The sequence below is a fragment of the Amphiura filiformis genome, chromosome 1, assembly GCF_039555335.1.
Source record: "Amphiura filiformis chromosome 1, Afil_fr2py, whole genome shotgun sequence".
Lineage (NCBI taxonomy): Eukaryota > Metazoa > Echinodermata > Ophiuroidea > Amphilepidida > Amphiuridae > Amphiura > Amphiura filiformis.
This window is the reverse complement of record NC_092628.1, coordinates 31888806-31914228: the sequence shown is the minus strand read 5'-3', so window position 1 is coordinate 31914228 and position 25423 is coordinate 31888806. Positions and strand designations below refer to the sequence as shown.

Below are 25423 nucleotides of genomic sequence, written 5' to 3'. Positions count from 1 at the left end.
ATATGAAGCACAGCAAACAAAAATGAATTTGTGCATATTCCTATGTGTTCTCTTCTTGCTAAAGGCAAACAGTATGACCAGCCAGCCATCCAGTCAGTCAGTCAGTCAATGGGTCTGTCTGTATGTAAAGGAGCACAGTGAATGCAATGCAGGACCGATGCCAATTAGCTCAACAGAGATAGAATCTATTCCTAGGAGTTCACCATAATGGTTTATTTATAATTCACTGCTGTTGAGTTGAGATGTGTGCCCTCTAGAGTCTTGATGAAGACAGGAGTGTTTGTCCCATTGAGAGGCAGGCATTCGTTGTGTGTACTTGGCTAGGCACACATTACATTTTGGCCTGTCTGCTTGAATGACTGTGGCATTGGCTGAACAACTGGGTTTTTGCTTGACAATAAGAACTCTACAGTTTAGTCACTTGATCCGAGTTTCTTCTTTCATACCTGGTGTTGAGGAATACACTATTGCCATTACCAGAAAGCTGTGACTTAACTTGAGGAATGATCTAAATTCCATGCTTACACAGGAAAGAGGAATTGCCAACACTCTATATTCTTGGTTTCATGAGTAAACTGGTCTAGTTTGGACTAAACTTACACCATTCTTCAGCCATACTTCTATTGTTACCTGCACTTAGAGTACACACTGACTCATGCATACAACTACGGAATATTATTGTGGAGTGGGTTACCAGCATACAGTTTCATACTAAATAAGCAGGACCAAAGTGGAGTAGTGGTGGTACTTTTTTTAAAGAGCGTTGCTGTAGTGGAGTACATGCATTGTATAAACCACAGTGAACTGTACAGTGAATTTTGAGTATTGTGCGGAATATCTGTAGTGTGTGGAGTTTAATAGTTGACAAACTTGCAAGAGAAAATACTGTTTTAACGGGAATTCTTGGACATATATAAACGGGATCAATATACTTCACCTGTACCCAGCATACCATGAGCATGAGAATTGGATTATACTTTACCAGGAAGCATTGTTGTTAAACACAGGTGATAAGCTGATAATATTTATTAGATATTGATCAAGGGCTTGATAAATTTGGATATATGGAGTCCAAATTTGAGATAATGGGCATGATGGGAGTTTGAACAATAACATGCCCTTTGGATGTTAGTCGTAATTCTATGTGCCAATGTGAGGTTTTTAAGTTGTGCATGATTTAAAATGATAAAAAAATGAATAGCATTTTTGTAATGGCCTATGCTAACATTCTAACTAACCACAAAATTGTGGGGTAGTACATTATGAGTATTATCTGGGAGTATTATACATAGTGTAATGGAATTTTAAATCTTGGCACTTGCATAAGTTGCACAACTATTTTCTTTTCTATTGTGGATTTTCTGTTGTATATGAATACCAACACTTAAGAGCCATTTCATCATCTCTATTGTGTTTCTGATGGATTATAATGCTTCATGTGTGTTCTAACAATAGACTAAATATTTTCTTTTTTTTTTGCCCTGATTTCTTTCAGTTTTGTCCGATCATTGGGAGTAACTCGGCCTCTGGAGCCTGGCCACAAAAATGGCTCAATCAAACACTCGACAGTGGAGAGGGATACTTGTAATTTCAGTACTATTTTATTGTTGGACTATTAACGCTGTCAAAGCAGGTAAGGTTAACTTACTTAGAATTCAGTTACTGAATAAAACAGATTATCCATCGTAAAAAAAACCGCTTTTCATTCGAATTTAATTGGGAAAAAAATTGGGAATTGCCCAGTGCTATGTTGAAAGGGGTTGAAAGAGTATCATTTTAGAACAATGAATTATGAATGCACACCTGTGCTGTGACAACCAAAGTTGTTTATAGGAAATTGATGGTGCACCAACATTTTAATTAATTGACATTGTCATCGATCATCATATAGTTGGCATTTTTATATTTGCTGGATTCATTGTAGTGCAGTGTTTTATTGTGTGCAATTTGGGTATGAGTCAATGTGGAAGTATGGCATACAAAATACAGGGTATTGCAAAACTTCACTGCTTAAATTATATGCTTTTAAAATTATATGCGCGTGAACAATATTTCCTGGATCTTATCAATTTGGAATTTTCAGCTTTGAATTTAAATTCTAATATTGGCAAATTGAGTTTACCTGTGTGTCTAAAAGGAGGATGTACTGGTAGTGGTAGGGGTGTGCATGTGGGGGTGTGTTTAGACACCAGCAAATGAGGACACATGTGAGAATGGTTGCATAACAGTAGATGTGGATTCACAGTAAATAGATGGTGGAAATAATAAATCAAATATAGCATAACATCGCATATTTTATGTCCACAGTTGTAGGGCGAGGCCACAGGGAAGGCAAAAAAGCTTAAACATGTGGGTCCGCACTTCGATCTTGCTGTCCACCATTGGCATTGCATGCGTTTACACATGTGTGTGAGGGTGTGGTAGGGTTGGGTTTGTGTGTTTTGTGCCTTGTTTGATTTGTGTGTTTGTTTGGGCATAATCTTCGACATACATTTCTTTTCGTGTGCCACTGTGCCTGCGTGCAATGTGCTTGGTCTTGTAGAGAATGAATGATAAAATTGATTGGTATAAAGTGGACAAATTGTTCAAATTAATGAATTTTACTTGAAACAAAAAGCCAGCTTCAATTTCTGGAGGTCAAATCAATATTGCAATTTAAACACACAGACCAGGTCGCAAGCTGTGTTGTAGATTTAAATCCTATCTTTTCTCTATCTCAGCGCAAAATTTTGTTTGGTTGACCTGGCAAGATATTGGATTAACCTAACCGTCAGGATTTTAATTTAAATCTTGTGAACTTTTTATTCATGGCAAGTTAAAGATGAACTGCTTTATTTCCCACTAGGTCTTGGTAGATTGGTTTAATGGTTTTCCATGTAGTGAATTAATTGCAACAAAATAGACATTTCATTTGGCTAAAATCAAAAGCTTTGTAATTTACTGATCATCATCAAATTTTGGTCTGTTTAGCATGTCTCTTTGGAGTAGTCTAAAAACCCTATTTAAATGAATCCATAATTGTCTTCATCGTAAATATTTTCATGTGATATAATTAGCCATTTTGTTATTAGCAAATATGCATGAAATGTACAATGTGTTCTACATGTAAGCTTGCCAGATGTCTGTTATATTTTCATGATATTTGTATATATGTATCAATAATTCTAGTGGAGGAAAATATACATTCCACTTCACGGTGCCGATGTCATACTTTCTATTTACAATATAGATTTGCAAATTTGCACATTTAAATAATTACTGTTTTACAAATAACAGTAAATTTGCACACCTTTGGGGAATTTGAAGTCTATCAGAGAAAAAAATTTACATGAGAGCACAATCAGCACATTACAGTAGCAACTTATACCTGTGAGAAATAGCAACTGCACAACTGATGTGCAAGGTTTGTATTTTAAAGAAATTACAAGCTTGAGAAATAAGCTGAAGGAAGGTTCTCTCTAATCTTCCTTTGTCTAAGTATCAATTATGCCAGTATTGCTAAAATCATCTTTGTTAAAAATATGCAGTTAGAAGATTATGGTTCAATTTGGCATTATTACTTTGCATGCATTAATTCAAGTGGAAATAATGTACCATCAGTGCAATGCTGTCCATAGCCATCTATTGTATTACAATATGACCAAGTCCCATACCAATGTAAAGTGGACAGTTCAGGAAGTCATAGCTGGCCCCTAGTACTTCCTCAAATGTCTCTATTGCTCATGGCTTGCTGGATGTCCAAGCAAAATTTCCTCCGATTATTTCATGTGGCGTAAGGGGGTAGTTCACACGAAGTGTTCTTAGAGCTCCAGATTCACTCAGGGTCCATCCATATCGGATTCTGATTCAAAGAAGCTGAGATTTTCTTGCAGTAGAATCTGTAATTTAATATAAAAGCATAGAAAAGTAATAATAATTTAATTGGATGTGAAATGAACTAAAATGTCCTTTTTGCTCCGTCAATTTCAAGTCGAGGTGAATGCAAGTAATTGTACAAGTTATATAAAAGAAATTCAAAATTACGATAGAAACTATTGAATTCAACCGTGAAATGCTGAAGAATATGTAAGTTCAAGTTCCCATATTGCTGCATTAACCAAGTTCTCATTCACTTTTCAAAAACAGTGAAAATTCATGAATTGAAATTAAGTCACTTGCTTCATACTGAAGTGTTTCCTTTATACAGTTCTGTCTGTCTACAGTTGAAAATTAAATTCGTTTTTGTTTTGTAAGATCGAATGACTTTAAATTAAATTAAAAATCCATTTTCATCACTGCTCAGTATTTATGACTTGGTAATCACATTCATGGCCGATAATTATTGCAGGTTTTCAATTTGAGCTTGTTTATGATAGTCATTTACTTTTTGATATCATCCATCGTACATCTTTATTGATTCCAACGGATTTTAAATTATTCCACTGCGCCACTGTTGCGGTAATCATCAAGTCAAAAAGCCATTATTGCTAGCATATTAAAATTTAGTAGTCGAGATGAACTCATGAAAATAAACTTACGACTGTTGATTTTAGCGTGGATCAATGAATTCAGACGAGCCATTGGCACTACTAGAATTGGAAAAGAGGGAAATGTGAAAGAGAGGGAATAAATCTGGAGGGAAGTAAACAACGATGCGTGAAAAATGTTCAAAGAAGAGCAAGACTAGCATCCTCTGATTGATATGTTGTAAATGAAAACAGCCTTCAAGGCTCGGAGACCGGCCCGATACGACAGTACTGATTTGAATATGAGCTGCAGTGGAGCGTAGTAAGAGAATTGGTCGGTTGGATTGCAAGAAGCGCCAAATATCTCGCCCAGTGAAAATGACGGCTGAGGCTCAGAAGCAGCATCAGCAGGCAAGATTGAATAATTTGTAGATCAGTGGCCCGGTCGTCCTTATCGTTGTTTTTGCAATGGAGGACGGGCTCCCTCGTGGTCAATTATTGATTATGATGCGCATGGTATAGTGGGACAGGGGTTTCATTTATTGATAGATGTTGTGCGAGGAAGGGGGCAAGTTGTCGAATAGAAGAATAGACAAATTATAAGAAATGTTTGCAATTGAAATTTAAAATTTCAGACAGTGTTTTTTAAACGTGAAATAAGATCTGATTTCGGGTTAGTTTAAAAAATGATGATGTCAATCAGTGGCAGACTGTCACAGACAGCAAATAAACATGGCGTTCCAAAATACATTTTTATTCTCTTGAATTTTATTTATTGATGATCGAGTAACATGTTACTCTAGTTCCAAAAATCAAAACCAATAGTATTCATATTAAATATTAATAATGAACAACACTACAGTATGTAGTTAAATTGTCTGTGTTTGGATTATAACAAGTGATAACGTAGTACCCATCATATTCCGTAGCACTCACAACAAAAATATCTCGAACATAAACATATATCAGGACATACTTCGCAACCACAATGTGCTTTTACATTTCTTGAATGATCTTTGAATGAACTCGGTACATAAACTCATACTAGAGTCCCCAACATGGTGTTATCGCTTTGAGTGCAGATCATTGAAGGAACCGATTGAACTTACCACTGGGGTTGAGACTATTTTGCTCATAGAAGTATTCTGCAAACAATTTTATGTCTATAAATATTCAACAACTTCCTCTACTCTTTAACCTCTTTTTCCATTCCTCGGGATAAACCGATGGAATTGAATGTATGTGTACAATCAAGTGTGCGAGATGTGTGCTAATCTGAGTAATTTTGATTGAGCGTAGCGCTCGGCAAGATTGTGTTCTTATATGAATTGGATGGGATTAAGGGGGGTTTTAATTCAAAATTACAGTTTGCGCATACAGATTAATTTATTTTGGTGAAGTGGTTTGTGATTTGGTGAGCAATTTCATTACCAAGCACCAGAATTATGAAGTGATGCAATGGTTCAAAGTCGCTATAAATTGATTCTCACAACTTTAGAATATTTATGGGAGAATGAGGATTTCATATAACATGCTTTTTAATGCTACACAAAAATTGCCACATTGGATTGTCATGTTTAGGTACCAAAATATGGACTTCTGACCTCAGATGTTAAAGCAGAAGTTTATCATCTGCATGGCAATTCTATTTTGTGTACATCAATAATCAGAAAGGAGCTTCCTGTTTCATGAGGAACAAATCACTAGTATCAGAGAACATGACCTCTGTACAGCTACATATTGATACTCATTGATTATCAGTAATACGCTTAAATTCTCCTTAAACAATGTACTTTTTACATGCATCATATGAATTTATCAATTCCCCTAGCCCTAGATGCGCTTGAATTATAATGTGATCCAAATTCATTCAAAATGTAATGAAATTGAATCCCATCTGATGGTTTTAACGGATTTAACAAATTCCGATTATTTTTGTCTTGCTATCCAACTAAATCCCACAGAGATTTGAGTAATCGATTACAAAATAGCCTAATATGCGGTGTGATTTTCATATTGAATGTATACTCTTGGGATAGTGAAGCACGATCCAACCCGAGTCTCACAAGAACGCAAAGGACTTTGTACGCCGTAATTCACACCAGATTTTAATTTCATTTAAATCGTAAAAAATCAATGTAGCGTGAATTTTTTTTGTCAGTAATACGAGACGTGGAATAGACATTATGAAAGCCAATTTATACCATGTGCCACATTCCTTTAGACCACGAGGCAATTCTCTTCCCCTGTCGCTATGACTCATCTGGATTCCTTTATCTGTGTCTTGCTTCCTTTCTCATCTTCATTCCACCTCAGCCATTACATCATAAGATTAATAATAACTCGCCCAGAAAATCTCGTATGCAATGCAACATCAGCGGATAGTACACTGTATGGGTATAAATGATTGCAAAGTAAAGTATTAAGCACACGGCACCGCAGATTATTTTTCTGTGACCTTGCTGTCTGATAGAGCAGGGAGCCCGAGTTAATTCCCAATGTCACGGCAGTGAAATGTCAACCAGGCTGGGATGATTACCCATAAGTACAGGCAGCCAGGGTCATCCCGCGAGACGCGATCCTCATTTTCTAAAGGCGGACAGTAGCAAAAGTATTATCCTCCATCATGTAATGAGAAACTTATCAGCTTGCAGCTCGCTTTCCAGTCAGCGTGAATGAATATAGTGTGGTGCAGTGGGAAAGATATATGATTTATATTTACCGGCGCCAATCTATCTAAAAGTGATAGTGAGAAGATCATAAGTTAATGCTAGATCCAATAGGGAAGATTCAAGGGGACTGATTTTGTTTTAAAGAGATATTACCCATTAAATATAAATGTGATAGTGAATTCCTAATTGGTGACCATTATACCTTGATTTAGATCTGTAGAGATGTAGATGAAACACTGCCATTTTCAGGTGACCTTTTTATTAATTTGATATCCTGATATGAGAGTGGTACGTGTTGCTTGTATAGAGAGAATAAGAATGATGCGATTGATGCGGCTACTGAGAGGGAGATGATTGTGATGAATTGCATTACATTTTATGTTCAAAAGTGGACTTAAACATACACAAGCATTGGCGCTCACCCACCCATCCCCACATACATACATGCACCCCCCCCCAAAGATACGCCATCATTATGCTTACACATTATGGCTGATACATAGATGCAGTAAATCTCCGATTTCCCATTCAACCTTCAAACATTCTACATCAAAATCCATCCATTGAATAATTTTGAAATCAGGCGAAATAATTTAAAGATCCACTTCGTACATTTTGTATGTTTGGATCACATTGTGAAAAACTTGAAAATCTAGTTTATCCTTGTATTACTTAGAAAATTCATTTATCATGCCGGAACTGGACCTTTTTGATCTTCTTTGAAATCCATTTCATCCACCCATTCATAAAAAGAAAATCTGGCAAGCTATTCATAATAACAACAAAGATCATATTTTGTCCTTCTCTACTACATGTAATGCTTGACATTGCTGGGGAGGCAGTCTGGATGATCACGATTAGGTGACTTAAAGATGAGTTCATTTCATTAGAAGCCTTTTGTTCATCTAAAGTAAAGCCATGATTTCTCCGTGATACGGAAAAACGGAAAAATTCACGGAATTCGGGGTTTGCTCTCGGAAATTTGAAAATGCCACAAAGTAGTGAAAATCTGCGTAAAATGTCTAACTTTTGTGTTGATTTGCAAAAAACAAAACAGAGAAAAGTGATAATTTAGCAGTAATCAACCATTAAACAATCCATTCTAGCATTTATTCTAGGCCTACGATGCAAGATTCTGTCCGATACAGCTATGATGATGCTTAATTTTAATGGGGATGTTGAGGGGAGACTACAGTAAAAAGGTACCTATAATTATATATTAAGACAAATTACACTTTGTCCAATTTGTAACACGGAATTTAAATTTTGTAACACGGAAAAATCATGGCTTTAATCTAAAGACCCTTAATTTAATTTCCATATTTGATTGGCATTCCCTATTCTTTCTTTCCCAAAGTTTAAACTGACTTTCAGCACAAAAATTCACTAACCTTGAATTTTCGATGTGTGACACATCGAAAATTCAAGGTTAGTGAATTTTTGTGCTGAAAGTCAGTTTAAACTTTTGGAAATTGTTTATTACCAGCACGTATGAACTTACATTCGACTATTCTTTCTTATTACCGGACTTATAAAATGCCCATCACAGTGTTGAAAATTTTTAACATGATCGAGATGGTCGCAAATTTAATCCCAAACCTGCTAATAAAATATGGCAAGGAAAAATGTTACACTTACTGGATTAAAAATCATCACCTACATGTAGATCTAAAATTATTTGTTAGGACAAAATATTATAATGTAGGCTTACAGATGGCGAAAGCAAGTGTGTAAAAATAATGAAATAAACATTTGCATGTTGGTTATAACATTTCTTCAGCAAATTTTTTGAAGTATATTGTAATTCTATAAGGAATGCCGGTTCCATGGCTTTTCAATCACACATTGACCTGAGTGATATTGTATTGAAGTAGTGGACCTAGTTGAGGATTTCTTCTTTCAAATAATTGGACCTTGGCCTTAAATTTTCAGGCCAAGGTTGCCTTGTCAAAGGAATTCCATAAGTACTTAATGGACCTTAGTAATAAAGCTGGTATCTGGAAGAATTCAGAAGGACAAATAATTTGAATTGAATTATCCTCATTATGGTTTGACATTATGCTCACTCCAGTTGTCTTCTAAATCTGGGAAATGAAGCTAACTAGCTATCAAACTATTTTTTGGCCTTTTAATTCAGTTGTCCATGCAATCTTGTCATATTTTGAATTTAAAAAGATAGTGGCAATGAAATGGGCTTCAACTAATCCAAAAAGGCAGATTCACAGACCTTCAGGTAAATATAGAAGATGGTAGAATGTTTAACTGACTGCACCATCCAACATCAAATCCTGATAATGTTTGAATATAAGACTTCAGCTCTTAAATGTCTTAAAGGAAACATATTTCACTTCACCATAAATCTTCTGCTGACATGTGCTACACTTATGTGTAATGAGATTTGTGTATCATTGGAAATGTTAGCTAAAATCCAAAAGAATGAATGAACTCAATGGATAAGATTACAGCAATTGAGAATTGCAGAGTCAGTTTGATATTCCTTACAAAATGTATAAGTGGTACTGAAATATATGTGCATCATTTAGCTTAGATTTGATAGTCTGGACATCTTAATTGTCTTGTGTGTCAAATACAAGAATTTATTAGTATGATATAAAACTTTTCCACGTGGTTGTTGAATTCAGTAGACTAGAGAAAATTAAAACACATTTTTCACCAATTTTGTAAATAATTTTGATGATTGATATGAAAAAAGATCATACCAAGCAAGGTCTGTCAAATGGATTTCTGTTGTTTTTGCTCTTTTAATGGACAAACGGATGCTGGATGTCGTTGCACTCTTCATGAATGTAGTCAGGTGAACGCTGATGTGCATTAAGAGAATTTTGGGTATGGTGGAGTGATGTTTTGCTTTCAAATTTTCTAGGATATTTCCACAGCTTTCAGTTAAAGGTAACTTCAGCCAAATAAGGTTCCTGGCTAATTTAGATCAAAAACTACCCACTTGTATCTTTTGTGAAGTAGAAAATGAAATAGGAATGAAAAATAAAAGCCCTCTTCCTGTATTTGTATTTACAGCAATATGTGGTTGTGACATTTCAACGTTCCCAGAATGAAAACATTCCTTGTTTTTACAAACCTCTGCCAAAAAACGTACAAACAGATTCACCTGACAAAATCTGCCCCTTTTCTTCTGCAAGAATGACCTAACTGATGAAAGAAATATTTACGTCGGACAGAAAGTGCCGTTGGATAAAGAAAAGGGGAAAAAAGCTAACAATAAAAAAAAATTGACAGTGTGTCAAGCATGGCAAGAAGATGAGCAGAAAAATGCTGTTTACTTCACAGTCTGATGTGACAGTGTTCGGATAGGCACTAACTACGGGGGCTATCGGTCAAGAGCAGAATAGATATTGAGTTGTTTGGAGATCACGATGATGCACATGGTAGGCTGGAGGGTGGGTCTTAATCACATGCACCTGACAGATGCATGGGTTCCGTGTGAATGGGAGTGGAATTCAACAGGGATGTTGTTACCACTTTAGTTGTATAGTGTTTGGTCAATTTTGCTGATCTCTCCTTGTCTAGCTCACTGAGTCTGGCTCAATTGTCTATTTTTTATGAACACAAACCTCTCCTTGCCCTCTTCTGTTTGCAGGAAAAAAAAGAGGCTTACTCGGATTGCTCAAAACAAGATTTATAGCAAGAGAGATATGTAATTTCATTGCTTCAAGTAGGCAGCAATTATTTTGCTAACTCGTCAAATTTTGGACATGTCTTATTTGCTGGGTCCACAAATCTGCTTATTATGAATAAAGATTGCTCATTTGAGTGTTTGGAAGTAATAATATGAAGTTGGTTTAGTACCCAAATCATGAAAGGTCGGTTCATACGTTGAAAAGTTGACACCGCTTGCTGGACTGATTCTCCTGGAGATGAGTTTATCCAGTGGGCATCCCAGTAGGATGAATAATTTGGGAGATGAGGGAGAAAAATTGTGATGCTACTTGGGATAAGAGTGGGGATTATACATATCAGATCCAGCTCAAATTGAATCATCCTCACAGGTGATGTCGACGTTGCCTGTCAGGTTAGGGGAATCTTATTCCAGTGCCTGTGGTATGATCAAAATGGGAAACTGCTCAAACTGAATCATTGACACAGGTGAGGTGTTAGGTTTAGCATCTTGTGTTAGGTTTTGGGATTTCTTAGAAAATTGTGCCTTTGGTACAAAAGTGGGATGGTGCAATGCTCCGTGTTATTGTCTTATGCTAGTCTGGAATTTCCTGTAATTTGGGCATGTTTAGGCAATTGATATATCTGTTTGCTTGTATGTAGAGGGTGCTGTTGATCAAATATGAAACTTTCGGGAATGTGGTGTGTATATTTTACAGACCATATTCACCGTAGGTTTGATTGTGCAAACTTTTGAGTACATTTGAATTTGTGTTGAATGCTGCATTCAATTGAGAACAAATATACATAATAGTGTAGTGGATCTTGATATCATCACATCTAGGCATCAAGGATGAGATTCATGAGTGGCTCCTTTACAGGGATTTCATGGGAACCACAACAAGCCATTTACATGTACAACCTCACAAGGAGCAAGTCCAATTCAAACTTCCATTATTTGTTACCAAAAGTTGCACATACCATATATATTTGCTTATTTGGCATCAAAACTGATAACATTTAGCTTACTTAAAAAGGGGGGAATTAATGCTACTTAATAATTTCAAGGTGTTGAAATCAAGGGTGCATGTTATGGAGGGCAACAACCAGGAAAAAAAGTATCTCCTGGTTTGGGCTTGTGTACATAAACCAGGAGACATTTTAGGTTTCTTGGTAGCCAAATGGCTCATGTCTCTTGCTTTATCCCATGCTTGCTAGGTATAGATCTTTAGATACGAAAATCTTTTGCATGTAGTATTTCAGCATCTATAGAGCAAGTTGAAATTTGGAACAAGTCTTGCGGACTGTCATTTGAGAGAGCTCCTGGTATTTGAAGTGCTTGAATAACAAATTACAAAACTGTATCACAAAGAGTCTCTTAAGTAAAAGCCCCACAAGTTCTAACCAATTCATTCAATCAAAGCAGTCTTGTTTTCAAATGTCTCCAAAACACATTATCCATGAAAATCCCCTTATTTGGTAAACACATTAGTCGGTAATGATGTTGCTTTCGCCTGTCCCCCTTGGCTGACCGGCAGATGCGTTCTATAGGTCATTCCCAAACGCCTTCATTAGTGAATAGGTTTAACAAACCAGAACAAGAAACGTTAGATCAATTTGTCCAATTATTGCATTGAGTTGGTCATAAGCTTCAAGGAGCACCACAAGCAAGATTCTTGTTGCCTTCCTGTTAAGTCAAGAGTAGTTTCCATTTGCTCGATTGTGTAAGTTGTAGATAAATGCTAGATTGAATGGTCTCAGGGGTTAATTCCAGTGGATGAGTCCATTTCGGGGGTAACAGCAAGTAGTTAATGTGTATTCTGTTCAAGTCTGTGATTGAATCGTTTGTTTGGCAAAGTGTGTGCCTGAATTTTGTCAAAGGCAAATTAGAAAATCAAATGAGGGGAAAAAAGCCATAGGTTTGAATGTCTTTGTGATGCAATGGGGAAAATGTCAAGTTTACAGACATTTGTTAACCTTCAACAACCAAAATCCTAAAGGCTTGTGTCTTCTTCTTTTCTAAGTTGGGCTCCAATTTCAGTATAATGACCGTATTTCACATAAGCGCAGGAATGAAAAATGGCAGAATTGTAAACCAGAAATGACATCCGTACTTCCGCACATACAAATTGCACATTAATCGAGCGTAGCAACGACTTGACAGTTTGGTGGCTTTGCATTCATTGAATTGGACCTGCGGATGTGAACAGAGAGAAGGTTTTTTTTTAATGTATAGGGGATGCTAAAGGTATCTGTGCACAGCAGTGGTGTGAGAAACAACATTGTGGGGGTTAGGATAAGTATCGTGAGGGGGAAGCTTAGTTGCTTATTAGTGGCATCCATTTGCAGGCATAAAAAGTATGGCGTGATGAGAGGGAAAGCTGTTACGGAAGCAAATAAAAGCCGCTGGCATACTGGATGTTTTGCAAGTTAGCGTAATGGTTCTATTATGTATTTGTGGATGTTTGCTCGCCAGCATGTGTGACTGATAGGCTGGTAAGATACATACAGTCCCATGTGAAATTGCCTGGATGGTCGACTGGCACGCCCGTTTTTTTGCATGCCTTTTTCGCTGTGACTTGTGCCCCACATGATACATTACCCCGCTTGTACATGGAAATCAGTATATTTTCTTTGTTCGTTCATTATGTTCAGAGGCCTTCCTAATACAGAAAGATAAACTTGCGCATACTTTGGATGATTAGAAAGTTTCTTGTGTTTGGATTGGGTTAAAATGTTTGAATGGATGTGGCAGGATTTTGGTGTGGAAACACAGAGATTTGTACAATGTAAGATGACGTTTCGAGATCTGTTTCTATGCCACTAATTTTGTACCAGATTCAGATAAAAATGGGAACTTATGTAAAGTATTATATTAACTTGCTGCAATTTGAAGAGAGGAGAGCACAGTCCATATGCAAAAGGTTGATAAGAAAACATTAAGTAAACTTGGGGAAATGCTGTTGACTTTGAATGTCAAATACTTTGCCTTGAAACATCCTTCTTAATACCAATAGTTGGAAGATCCATCTAATGCTGTCTCTATATTGGCTCATCCTTAAAAGCTTGCCGAAAAAATGCTACTCAAATACAGTATCAAATCCATTATCAGGATTACATGCATACTCTAAATTTAACCGAGCTCCATAAGATGCCATATGCAATATAGTAAGTTTCTATTTTGGAGTAAACTGTTTTAAATAACAATTTATGTGCATATTTCATATTAATAGTATTATTACAAATATTGGCACATGTGAATGATGTGTGTTTTCTATGAGGCAATAAATAGTCTAAAATGTTGAGAAGTTTTGTTTATACTACATTGATGGATCTATATTTACTTGATGCAAATTGCAGTAAGCATCTGATATTTATTTTGTATGAATGAATAAAACATGGCAATGCCATTAAGTGCTGAATTTTGAAGTATCAAAATAATTACAATAATATAGAAATGTGGTTAACAACAAGAGAGATGGCAACAATCTGTTTTGATATCACAGTTACTCAATCAGAAGAAGTAAAACACAGGATTTAAGTAAGTTTTTATTTGTTCATCGCTTTAAAGTGTTATGGTTGTTCTCTAAAGTTTTTAGTAGGTGAAAAGTCAGTTTGTGAAAAACGTGAGCAGAGGTGTTTTACGAAGTAATTCTGCAGACTAGTAGTAGTACCGGTAAGTGTTAACTTGCAGTCTGTTTATGTTGCCATTAAAAACAGACAGGCGTAGAGAATAATAAAGAGGGTTAGGAAACTAAAGAGACTCACAAACATTGGGTTTGGCTGTGACGGATCAAGAAAATCAAAGTTATATCTGAATTGTACTACTATTGTAGTTGCCATGTTATCTAGCAGGTTTTTATAATCTCAAGAAAAATTGCTATGAATATCTGGTCATCACAAAGGACTGACCTTTGTTTAGTGCTGATTGGCTGTTAGTGTTTAGAATCTGAAATATATGCAAAACTGCAGTGCCTTCCTTGTATAGTGATATTATATATGGCCAAAAAAAATTGTTGTGTTGCCCTCAACCGGCCGACCCTAAATCCTGAAAAATCAGGGTCGCAATTTTTTTTTTTTTTTTTGAATGATGATTTTTACAGATTTGATCAAAAATTCAATGTTTTTCACTTAAAATTAATATTTTATTTGAAAGACTAGTCTTTAATTGATGTCTAACAGGTATCCAGAAGTCAAAATTGACAAATGTCCCCTAATTGAAGGAGCATTATTTAATATTTGAGGAGATTCTTAAAAACTGAAGGTTTAAAAAAAAAAAAAGAAAGAAAAAAAAGAAATCCGACCGTCCGACCCAGATTTCCCATTTTCCCACTTGAGGGCAACACAACAATATTTTTTTTTGCCTAATGTTGAGACTGAATTTGTTTTGATAGAAGATGGAAAATAAAACGGTATATAGCATTATGTGATAAGTAATTCATGTGGCTAGCTAATGATTTCTTGTGGGAAATTGAGTCGCTTTCAAATTTACTGAAAATTGTTTGTGTACTTCCTTCAGCAATGAAAGTAAACTTGCCTTTATTGGTGTCAACATTTTGTGAATGTGGTGAAGGAAGATTATTATGATTTGGTGATCATATATGCATTCAAATTTATTCTCATGGTTAAAAACTTGTTTTTTTTGTTTTGTTTAAGGTAACATCAAATTTGCCAACTACAAAATATTTTTAAAGTAAACATTTGAAGATTGATTATTTTATTGAATAAAAAGATACTCATGTACATTGGATTATTTTTTTGTGTGACAAGATGTACGATATATTGGGAATCAATTTTTAATATTTCATCTTCCCTAGGCCCCTGACTTCTCAGGTTCATTGCATGGATGGTCACTTGGTCAGAATCAACCATCTGAGGACAAGGTTGCCAGAGCATGTGAAACACTTTTTTTTTGCTTGCCAATTAATTTCATATATTGGATGAACCATTGAACCATTGCAAGAAATTTCAAACATTTTTTAAAATTGTTTTTCCACTCATTTCAGATTTTATAATCTAAATGTAGAAAAAATATTTCCACACTATCTAGTATGGTTAGTACAATAGTAATAGTAGCAAGAACTCTTTTAAAAAGATTTATTTAGATCAAAACTTCATCCACAAAGAGTCCATTTTCATGGTTGTACTCTGACTACACTACAACCTAGCCCAGAGTTCAAGTGTAAAATTTAACTGCCTGCAAAATTTTGCTCCTCCTAAATGGTGAGAATTAGCCAAGGAGGTTTTCATATAGCAAATTGGCTAAGGATGTGTTTGCCTTGAACCTTAAAATTAAAAGTGTTACTGGCAAGCTGTGTTGGATAGCCTTATATGGGCAGGTTAGCTTGGGTTGAGCGTGTGGCCCTATTCATGCTGATAAATTGAGCTATTGTTATGTTTTATTAGTAACCATTACTAAGATAAGCAAAAAGTAGGAAATAATATTTTGAAATAATTTCTTTTGCTAATCAAATTTTGATACTAAAATAACTTGTCAAAAACAGCTGTATGCAAGAAAATTTGGTTTTGTGTGAGAGCAAATTTTGAGCAGGCATAAGCTATTTGTTTACATTGTCGAAAATTAGTTTGATATAGTACTACATGTATGAATCAAATATTGTTTCATGATTTACTACACTATCAGTAGTAAATCATGAGAAAATATTTTGATTCATCTTTCTGATAATATATATATGAAATTCCACTGTTTCATAATTACCGCAAGTTCCTATGAAGTGAAACTATATTTTAATTAATGACAATTCAATGACCCCTAAAGTTAACGATAAAACTTCTTCACAGGCAACATCTTAAAAGTGTTTCTTCTTTATCCTTTCCGTCCAAGCTTCCTATTTTAGTAGATCAATAGGACTTTCATTCAATATCGGTCATTTCATCATGGGTGCCGGCATCAATATTGATGAGTTATGACAAAAGACTATCATGCCAACAATGAAGTGAACTTGAGATGACCTCTCTGATACACATGTTGGTTTTGTTTTTATCAGTTTATAGATTATATGCATGGTAAACAAAACAGAATAAAAATCATTGGTGATGATGGTTAGACATGTCATCAAATTGTATATCAGTTTGTACATATGTATGACAGAAGCAGCTCAAAGTCCATTTGAGTGACTTTTCAATAAGATGGGTCTACATGGAATAGATGAGTGTTTCGTCATAGCCCTGTGTAAATGAAGCTTGGTTAATAGTTTTCACATAGTCATACATAAGTTATGTGATTTGTGTTGTAGTTTTAAGAAATCACACCTTCTGGGTTTGTTTTAGGTTAAGGTTGGTATCGGAATTACGACTAGACTAGTTTTGGATCAGGTAGAAAACGAATTGGGCTATTTAATTCTGGAAAATCAGTAAAAGAAATGTCTGGATTTCCAAGTTTGCTATCTGAAGAAAAAAACACCTGGAATTCCAGTTGCCAATGTTGGGTAAAAAGAGCTTGGAAAAAGTTATTAAAACTTGAAAATGCAATTAAATGAATCAAAAACCAAAGAATTGTCAAAATGTACCTTTCAAATAGAGGATTTCCAGTTTTGAACTATTTTTCTGCAGGATATTTTGCCTTTGTGATTTATGACAATCATTAACATTTTTTTGTCAAAAAATATGCAGAATGAAACGAGGATGTATAAACTTTTTAGGGGTGTGAATAAAACCTTTCTGATGCAATTTGCTGTTATTTCCTTGACTCGCATACATTGTTAAACACCAACATTTAAAATATATTTCATTCAATTTTTTTAAAAATATTTGGATGAGGTAAAGCGTTAAATAAAATCTTTTAAAATAATAATCGAGAATACAAATCAAGTAGTATTTAACCTCCAAATTCTTTAAATAAACCAAGGGATTATGGTGAGAGATTCAAACCTAACTCCCCATGTCAAATTACAGATCCCGTAATTTGAAAGAAGTGAAATATTTCGACATGTTTCTAGGTGTGAGGACATGTTTGGATTGACAATTGGAGCGCACTAAACGTTTGCAAGGTTTCATTAGGAGTGAACCTGTACCAAATGGTGTGGAAATAAATTTTAAAAAAAGAAGAAGAATTGTTCGTTCCTTTTTAGTGAACTCTAAAAAGTTTACAGAGTTTGTCATTTGAATTGAATTTTGGTGTCTTTTGTATTGGGGAAAAGTTTGGGGAAATAGAAAGAAAAAAGTGAAAATCTGTTATGATGAAATTGACAGCAAATAGTGAAAAATTAATGGAGATCCAGTAGTCTGCCACTTTGATATGTTTGATATTTGCCAGTCACCAAGGTTTTTTTTTTAATTCAAACATTAATTCATTACATTAAATTTAAACTTTTAATTAAATCCATTTAATGTGTGATCCAAATGCAAATGAGTGAGATAGAGAACTATTGTTGTAAATATGCTAAATTACCGTTTAGTCTTTTAATATAGCTTTCAATCAACATTGAAGTTTAGTTCTTTACCAACCTATAGAATGTGCACAAATTTTTCAAGAAGAAACCAAAGTCTGTTGACTTCTTGCCAAAGTTGTTAAATTCCCACAACATTTCTTGTCATCGTTAACTTGTTAAAATTGTCTACCTGTATGACCTTTAACTCTAGTGACCATCCTGAACCCCAAATTAGTCTTTTAATCAAACAACACCAACTTGGTCCATGTCCAACATTTTGATGTGAAACTCAAAAAATACAATTTTTTTTCACGCTTTTAACAAACCATACAGCATTTGAGGATTTTCCGGATCGACGACGGTGAATAGTAAAGAAAACATACAGGAGCCAGGTTCTTTCATTAACTCTGCTTGCCAAGGCCACTGCCATTGCTGCGGTGTTAAAACGACGTAGAAGAAAAGGTTGGGAAACAAAGCGCAGAGAATTGCAAAGCACGCAGGAAAATCACCTTGTCCTGTTAATTTTGGCATGCGTGTAACTGTTGAACAATTTATTTTCGCAATCACTCAGTTTTCAGTTTGAAATTGTTCTTATAGTTATGATCTTGACAATTGGTTCCATGACTTTGAGCGAAAAAGTAGTGAAAAATTTGTCAACTGCTGAACAGTGGGGATTCTCACATTTAAAAAGAGAGTTGTTGTGAAAATATTGAAGTGTTTTACTGTACTTACGTTTTACTAAAAGCACGAAAGCTCATACAGAGATCAGTATTATTTAACAATATTTCTTTGCGAAACTTGTGAAGTTTGAATATCGTGAGATTTTGTTATCACAAGTGCAAGGATTTTTAGAATTTGGTGCTTTGAGAAGCACTGTAATGTGTCAAGAATATAAATCAGAAGTTTTTTCAACTTTGAGAGAATCAAAATTGAATCTTTTTAACTCATTGAACAAGAATCATGTGAGAATCAACTGATAATTTGCAACTTTCAAATTTCATTTGAAGCTAATGTCAAACTTACATGTTTAAAAGTAATGGTCGATGTTGATATAAAGCGCTGTTCATGGAAAATGTGATGTAGTATTTTATTCTGTTTAAGTAAGTCCTGCTAGCTATTAAATTAAAGCTAGTATAGAATGTGGAGATTTCTGTCAAGGACTCTCTCATGAAGTAGTTCTGCTGCAGGGCCATAATGTTAAAAGGCTTTGAGTGTTGTTCCATCACATGCCAAGACTTAAAGACAAGGAAGTATAACAATGAGAGACAAAAATGGAAAACAATGAAAAACTTGAAGTGAACATTTGTGTCCTTGGATTGGATTTGCTTTTAAATGGCTCGTTGCAGCTGCTGGTACAGGAATATTTTAGAAGTATAGATTAATTGTTGAGTATCCTTTGCACCCTTTGTTTAATGCTAAAGCTCTATGTTCGTTATTAGGCTGAATGTAGCGACTTTGGCACAGTGGGAATGAAATGTAACACATTGTCATTCTCAGTGAAAATTTTAAAATATTTGCCAAGTTGTGCCATTTAAGAGAAAAAAATGCATCGTCATAGAAAGAGTGAACACAGGCCCATCTATCTGTTTTTGCAGTCGATTATTGAACACTTTTTGTGATGCAAAAAGAAAGGATAAGGTTTTGGGTGAATTCAAGTTTTAACGGCTCTAAATGAATAAATGAACCAATTTGTGGGACTTGTTTTCTGTACTTGGCTATACATGTTTTGTTCTCATTCCACGACAGGTGGAAATCGCTACCGATAAAGTACCCAATGCTAAGAAAATATTAAAAAAATTTCCCTGCAAAAATTGATCTTTCTGTGTTCCACATTGCTTAAGAGTAGAGTCTCTTCGAATGTAGGGAAATGGCATTGACATGTTTACTTGGTCTCAATGAAGGCTTGCAGTACTAGAGCCAGGAGGAACTAACTAGACATTTATATTTCTAGTTTGAACAACTAGGAGCAATTGAAGAGCCATATTTGCACAAATGCAATTCACTGGTGTGCTATGTTGACAATAGGTGAAAGGGGACATACAAGTGAAACCATGGAGAAATGAACGAACCATGAGTGGTATATAGTCAGTCCGTTGTTAAAATTGCATTACAACAGTACTATCAAAATGTGGGTGTTTTACTCAGCCCTTGCTAAAATCACATATCAACATTGGTGTTTAAAAAGTACACACAAAACTGAAACTAGGGCTTGATAGACTTATTTTTGTGCTAAAATTAACAATATGCGGAGGTGGGAAGAATCAATATTTACAGTAAAATGTCAAACTATGTACCTAAAATTGTTACAAATGGTTTATAACTTCAGTCATATGATGTTTCATGTGTCCTTTTTGCAAGGATAATTTTATTTCAATTCAAGCAGCACTGTAGATTGCCAGCCATTTGCTTTGTTTGCCCTAGTTTATCGCAGAAAATTGTATACCTATTGCGAGTACTTGTACATTCAAAAGCCATATATTTTGTACCATTTTCCCATTTAGATAGAGCGATTTTTCAATACAAACCACTAATTGTCATTCAAGATGAGTAGGGCATCTATTCAATAACTTTTCAACACTAATGGGAGATGAAGAAAAGGCCAGTGCAGTGCACTTTATTACGGTTGTTGCAAGCGTCAATTTCTTCAAAAGGAACGCTTTTCACGTACAATAGAACTAGGGCAGTCTCCTCGCCTAGTCGTTACATCTGTAACAAGGACCACTTAAAAACATGTTGTGCAAAATGTCGGAAATGAAAAATCAAGATTTTGCCGTAATTTGCGATGATGCGTCATGCTCGGATTTCACGGCCGAGACCCCAGCCTTGTGCTTTTTGGTAGATAACAGGCTAAGGAGGCCAATAATCAAGATAATGGGATGCTATTTGGGGATGCAAATAATCGGCGAATTGAAAAAGATGTGGTGTAAGTGGTGGAATTTGATGTAACCTGTTGTTTCCGGCAGAAATGTTCCAACTCCCCCATGCAAAGTTCTTTCAGATTATGTCTACCCTGTTTAACTTTGAATTTATCAGGTAACATTGTGTCTTTTAGGTAACACTCTCATCTACAGTAGCTTCATGGTCATTATCAAGAGCACAGAGCTGAAAGCTACTATTAGAACTGTGCAATGGGAAATGATGTTATGTAGACTAACTATTGGGTTGAATTTGAATTAGGATTCAGTCTTTGGTGCACCGCTGTTGGAAATATGCAAGTAACTAGCTTTGGGAAATTTACACCTTTTGCCAAGGCGAAGAAAGTAAATGAAGGAAACTACTTGATACCAATAGCTATTGGGTAATAGCTGGCATGAGCGAGGTTCAGGGTAGCTGTGATTTCCCATGATCATGCTCTTGTCTCGGAATGGTGAGATACTCTCATCTGCTGGGTGCTAATGTCACTGTATTGTTTATGAATTGGATGTTGTGAAACTAATATGTTGATTCTGGTTAGCCTTTATTCCTAAAATTACTTGACAATACCTTCAGAAAGGTTTTTAATAAACCATGCAATAGTGTGATAGGCAGACTCGTCAGCTTATAATCTTGTAAACTTTCGGTTTGGCACTTGCGATGATCATAAAATTTCCAAGATGAGTTTTTGTCATGTCGAGGATGAGAGCCAGAAAGCAATATTTGGTTAAAAATAAAATCTCTCTCTTCTCTCATTTATACAATGTAGGCTGCATTAATACACAACCAAGTATGACTCCAGTTTTATTTACATCAGAATTATATACCCCAACTCTAAACTCTCATTGTAAGGCACAGTGCATCTATATCCAGTCGGTGAACTCTGCACCCTGTGCATCATCAACATACCTGAATACTTACAGAGTAACTATTTTAAGGTGGTTATGGAGGCATTATAAAAGTGCTCTAAACATGTTTTAAACAGATTAATTGAGTAGAGCAAAGTACACTGATCAATATACCTTTTGTTTGGAGTCAATCGGACATACGGTTTTCAAAATATGTCAATTTATATTTTCTTTGTATCTTATTGTTTTTATCAATAATCAATCAAGTTAATGAGCTAAAATGACTGGAGAAGCTCATTTACATATAATTTTGCCAATATTTTGCTAAAATCCATGCATAAATGTTCAGGGTACTTTTATTTTGCATAATTTTGCCCTGAAACTTGGTCAAAGTGTTTCTAATATGTTCTAATATATTATATAGTGAAGCCGCCCCCTAATTTGCATATTTGCATAATTAATTAGCATTTATGCAAATTAGCTCATTAATTATGCAAATATGCAAATTAGAGGCGGCTTCACTATATAATACATTAGAACATATTAGAAACACTTTGACCAAGTTTCAGGGCAAAAGTATGCAAAATAAAAGTACCCTGAACATTTATGCATTGATTTTAGCAAAATATTAAGTAAAATTACATATTAATGAGCCTTTTCAGTCCTTTTAGCTCATTAACTATATTGATTATTGACAAAAACAATAGGATACAAAGAAAATATAAATTGATGTATTTTGGAAACCGTATGTCCGATTTGTCTAAACAAAAGGCATATTGATCAGTGTACTTTACCCTACTCAATTAATCTGTTTAAAACATGCTCAAAGCATTTTCTAATTTCTAGAAAATGCATCCAATACCACCTTAATATAGGCCACGCGTAGACTAAGTCAATGAACCGTTCATCTTTAAGTTTTCGGTTACCGGAACCCCATCTTGTATCATAGGTGTATGCCCCCAGATAATTAACAGTTTAATTTACCTAACTTAATCACAGAGTTGAGACATGACATGAATGTGATAGTGCACAACGCTTCAGGGGGTGACAGGGTCATACTGTCATTGTACAGCTAGCCATCTTCATTAAGACCCCCCATGGGTTAGCCGAGCTGCCTCACGATCTGGGATGCAAGCCAAGTGATGTTGTTGATGATGAGGAGGAGACTTCTTGTGAAGATGAGAGAGTGAGATGGAGTAGAGAAGGCCAAGTGCTTTTACAAGTCATGAGTCAAGATGATTAGTCATTTGGATCACTTATAATGACAAAAACAAACTTGCATTGCTCTGTGATTAGTTATCAGGACAGATGGATGCGGAGGATAAATTATGATGTTAGGATTGGTGAGGTTCATCAATAATGAATTTAACAAAATGTTTACATCTTATTTATTTATTTCAATTTCAGCAATATACAACATCCAGCTAAGGTAGCTCATCTAAACAGTTTTAAGAATTTAATATTACTTGCACATATTCGTTTAGTTTCCACATTTGTGAAGATTAATAATATTATTTCTCTCTCTATTTTACCAGAAGTAAAGTAACATCCATGTTATGCTTCTAACACTAAATTATTTCTTTACCGTCTTATATTAAAATATTTTTAATCTGACGTTTAATCAAAATCACGACTTAGAAGTTCATCTTGCAAACTAACTTAATACCTTCATCTCAGCCATCTAAAACCTAGCAATATATTAACACACCGCCAGAACCCAGCCAGAAGAGGCGTCCAGATAACTAAAATTGTAGGGGATTATTTTGGAGGTAATCTAATCGTAAGAACTAGACCTAATGGAATCAGGTAGTGATAGCATTGCAAGTAGCATAAAATTAACCCATTTAGTGTTAACGACGGGCGCCATGCTCCTGCCGAATAACACCAGAGGGGATGACTTGGGATAAATCGATGCGTGACCGGTACAAGACCCACAAAAACATTTAAGAAAGCCTCACGGCCTTGTAGTCTACTCTCCGAGGAGCAGATCTTCGCCTGAAGGCGCTGTAAGATTCAAAACCCGCTCAATTTAGAGTCCTTGTGCTGTGCAGTAGTAGCTAGCTACTTGGAGTGATTGAACTCGAAATATTCTGCATGAAAAATTCATCGGGCTGTGAGGGTAAAATACCAGCACTATATCGAACCATTATGTTAAAAGCTTACTGAATGTTAGTGCGGGGTATAGGTAGTTCATTGGCCAGGCTAATATAAACTACACAAGTAACTAAATAATGTTGATAACTTCAAAGTAGAGCCCTAAATGGTTTACCCTAAGCATGATTGTGCAACTGAAAATATAATACCTCAGCATTAACAAATGCACAAATGTACACTTTGAAGTTCATGCCGCTTTCTTGTCAGTAATGTTAAAACTTTTAGCACAACTCAATCATGTGTGTGTCTGAATGTGCTATAAGAATTGTGATTTAAGACTTAAAATTTACATATGAAAACCTGTGCACTTCAAGTGTGCCTCCTTCTTGCATTTTTAAAAGAGTGAAAATACTTGAAACTTTAAAAAAAAAGTACAACATTCACCATAGAGTAGTAGCTACAGATTTGAAGATATTATTTCAAATGTCATTTAACAAAATGCAGTAGCATTGGATCACTTTGACAAATTCATGAATTGAAGTCAACACGACCAGATAGAATTCATAAAAGTCCCTGTCATGTCAAATCTTCTTCATCATTAGGATGTTGACCAAGTACACTGGCAATATCACTTTTGTGTTTGTAAGTCAACATCCATATCTCAGGCATAGGTTTATTCACAACACTTGCATTCCAACACTCAAGTTCACCTCTCATGTGTCCAGGTGTTGCCAAAAGAATCATTTTACCACACAATTGGGATGTATTTGAACTTGATGGGAGTAAAAATCCCTTTCAAAAAAGCAAAGCGAACCTGAAAGTTAGGGGTTTGTAAAAGCCTGGAAAGTAATGTCATCAGCTTGATAACTTCAGATATAGCATATTTCTACACCTTAAAAATCAATTGGTCTGTTTCAAATTGTATTCAGTTTTAACCTTGAAGGTTGTACGCCATATTTTGGTATAGAAAAAAATGTGTGAGCCTTCATGTGTCTGCTAACATTGTCTCAATAATCATCTAAGCCCAGCGATGTGTCTGCTTCATGTTGTTTTGCCCTTTTCTCATGGTATCCTCGCCTGTGGGTAGCATAAACAAGGTCTGTTACAGAGGCTGTGTAATTCCCTCCCTGATTCGGATGTTGCAGAGATGTGCATGTGAAGTATGAAATTACATATATAACTTTTTTTGGTCATAATTTTATTCGCTTCATGGATGTATCCATCATTTAACAACAATGGGGCCAGAAATTCGCTCCAAATGTATGAAACAACAGATTGATAATTATTCAGTGTGATAAGTATAGATTGCGAAACAACTAATTTAGTTCGGTGGCTAGTTACTGAATTTCTAAAAAAGTTAATGTCTCAATATGACAAGAAAGTTATATTTTGTTAAACCAATTTGAAACAAATAATGAAAACACAAA

At 35.3% G+C, this 25423-nt stretch overlaps 1 protein-coding gene across 3 annotated transcripts in view; it reads left to right on the top strand.

Moving 5' to 3' along the window:
* LOC140143879 (receptor-type tyrosine-protein phosphatase delta-like) overlaps positions 1-25423 on the top strand; it is a 284842-nt gene that overhangs the window by 130352 nt on the left and 129067 nt on the right. For 2 of the 3 annotated variants that reach the window (XM_072165844.1, XM_072165736.1), the window contains exon 3: positions 1496-1633. In XM_072165844.1, coding sequence (XP_072021945.1) covers positions 1546-1633 — 88 coding nt within the window. In that variant the 5' untranslated portion in view covers positions 1496-1545. Of the gene's footprint in view, positions 1-293; positions 1008-1495; positions 1634-25423 lie in introns of those variants that run through there. The other variant, XM_072165794.1, reaches the window with a different exon arrangement.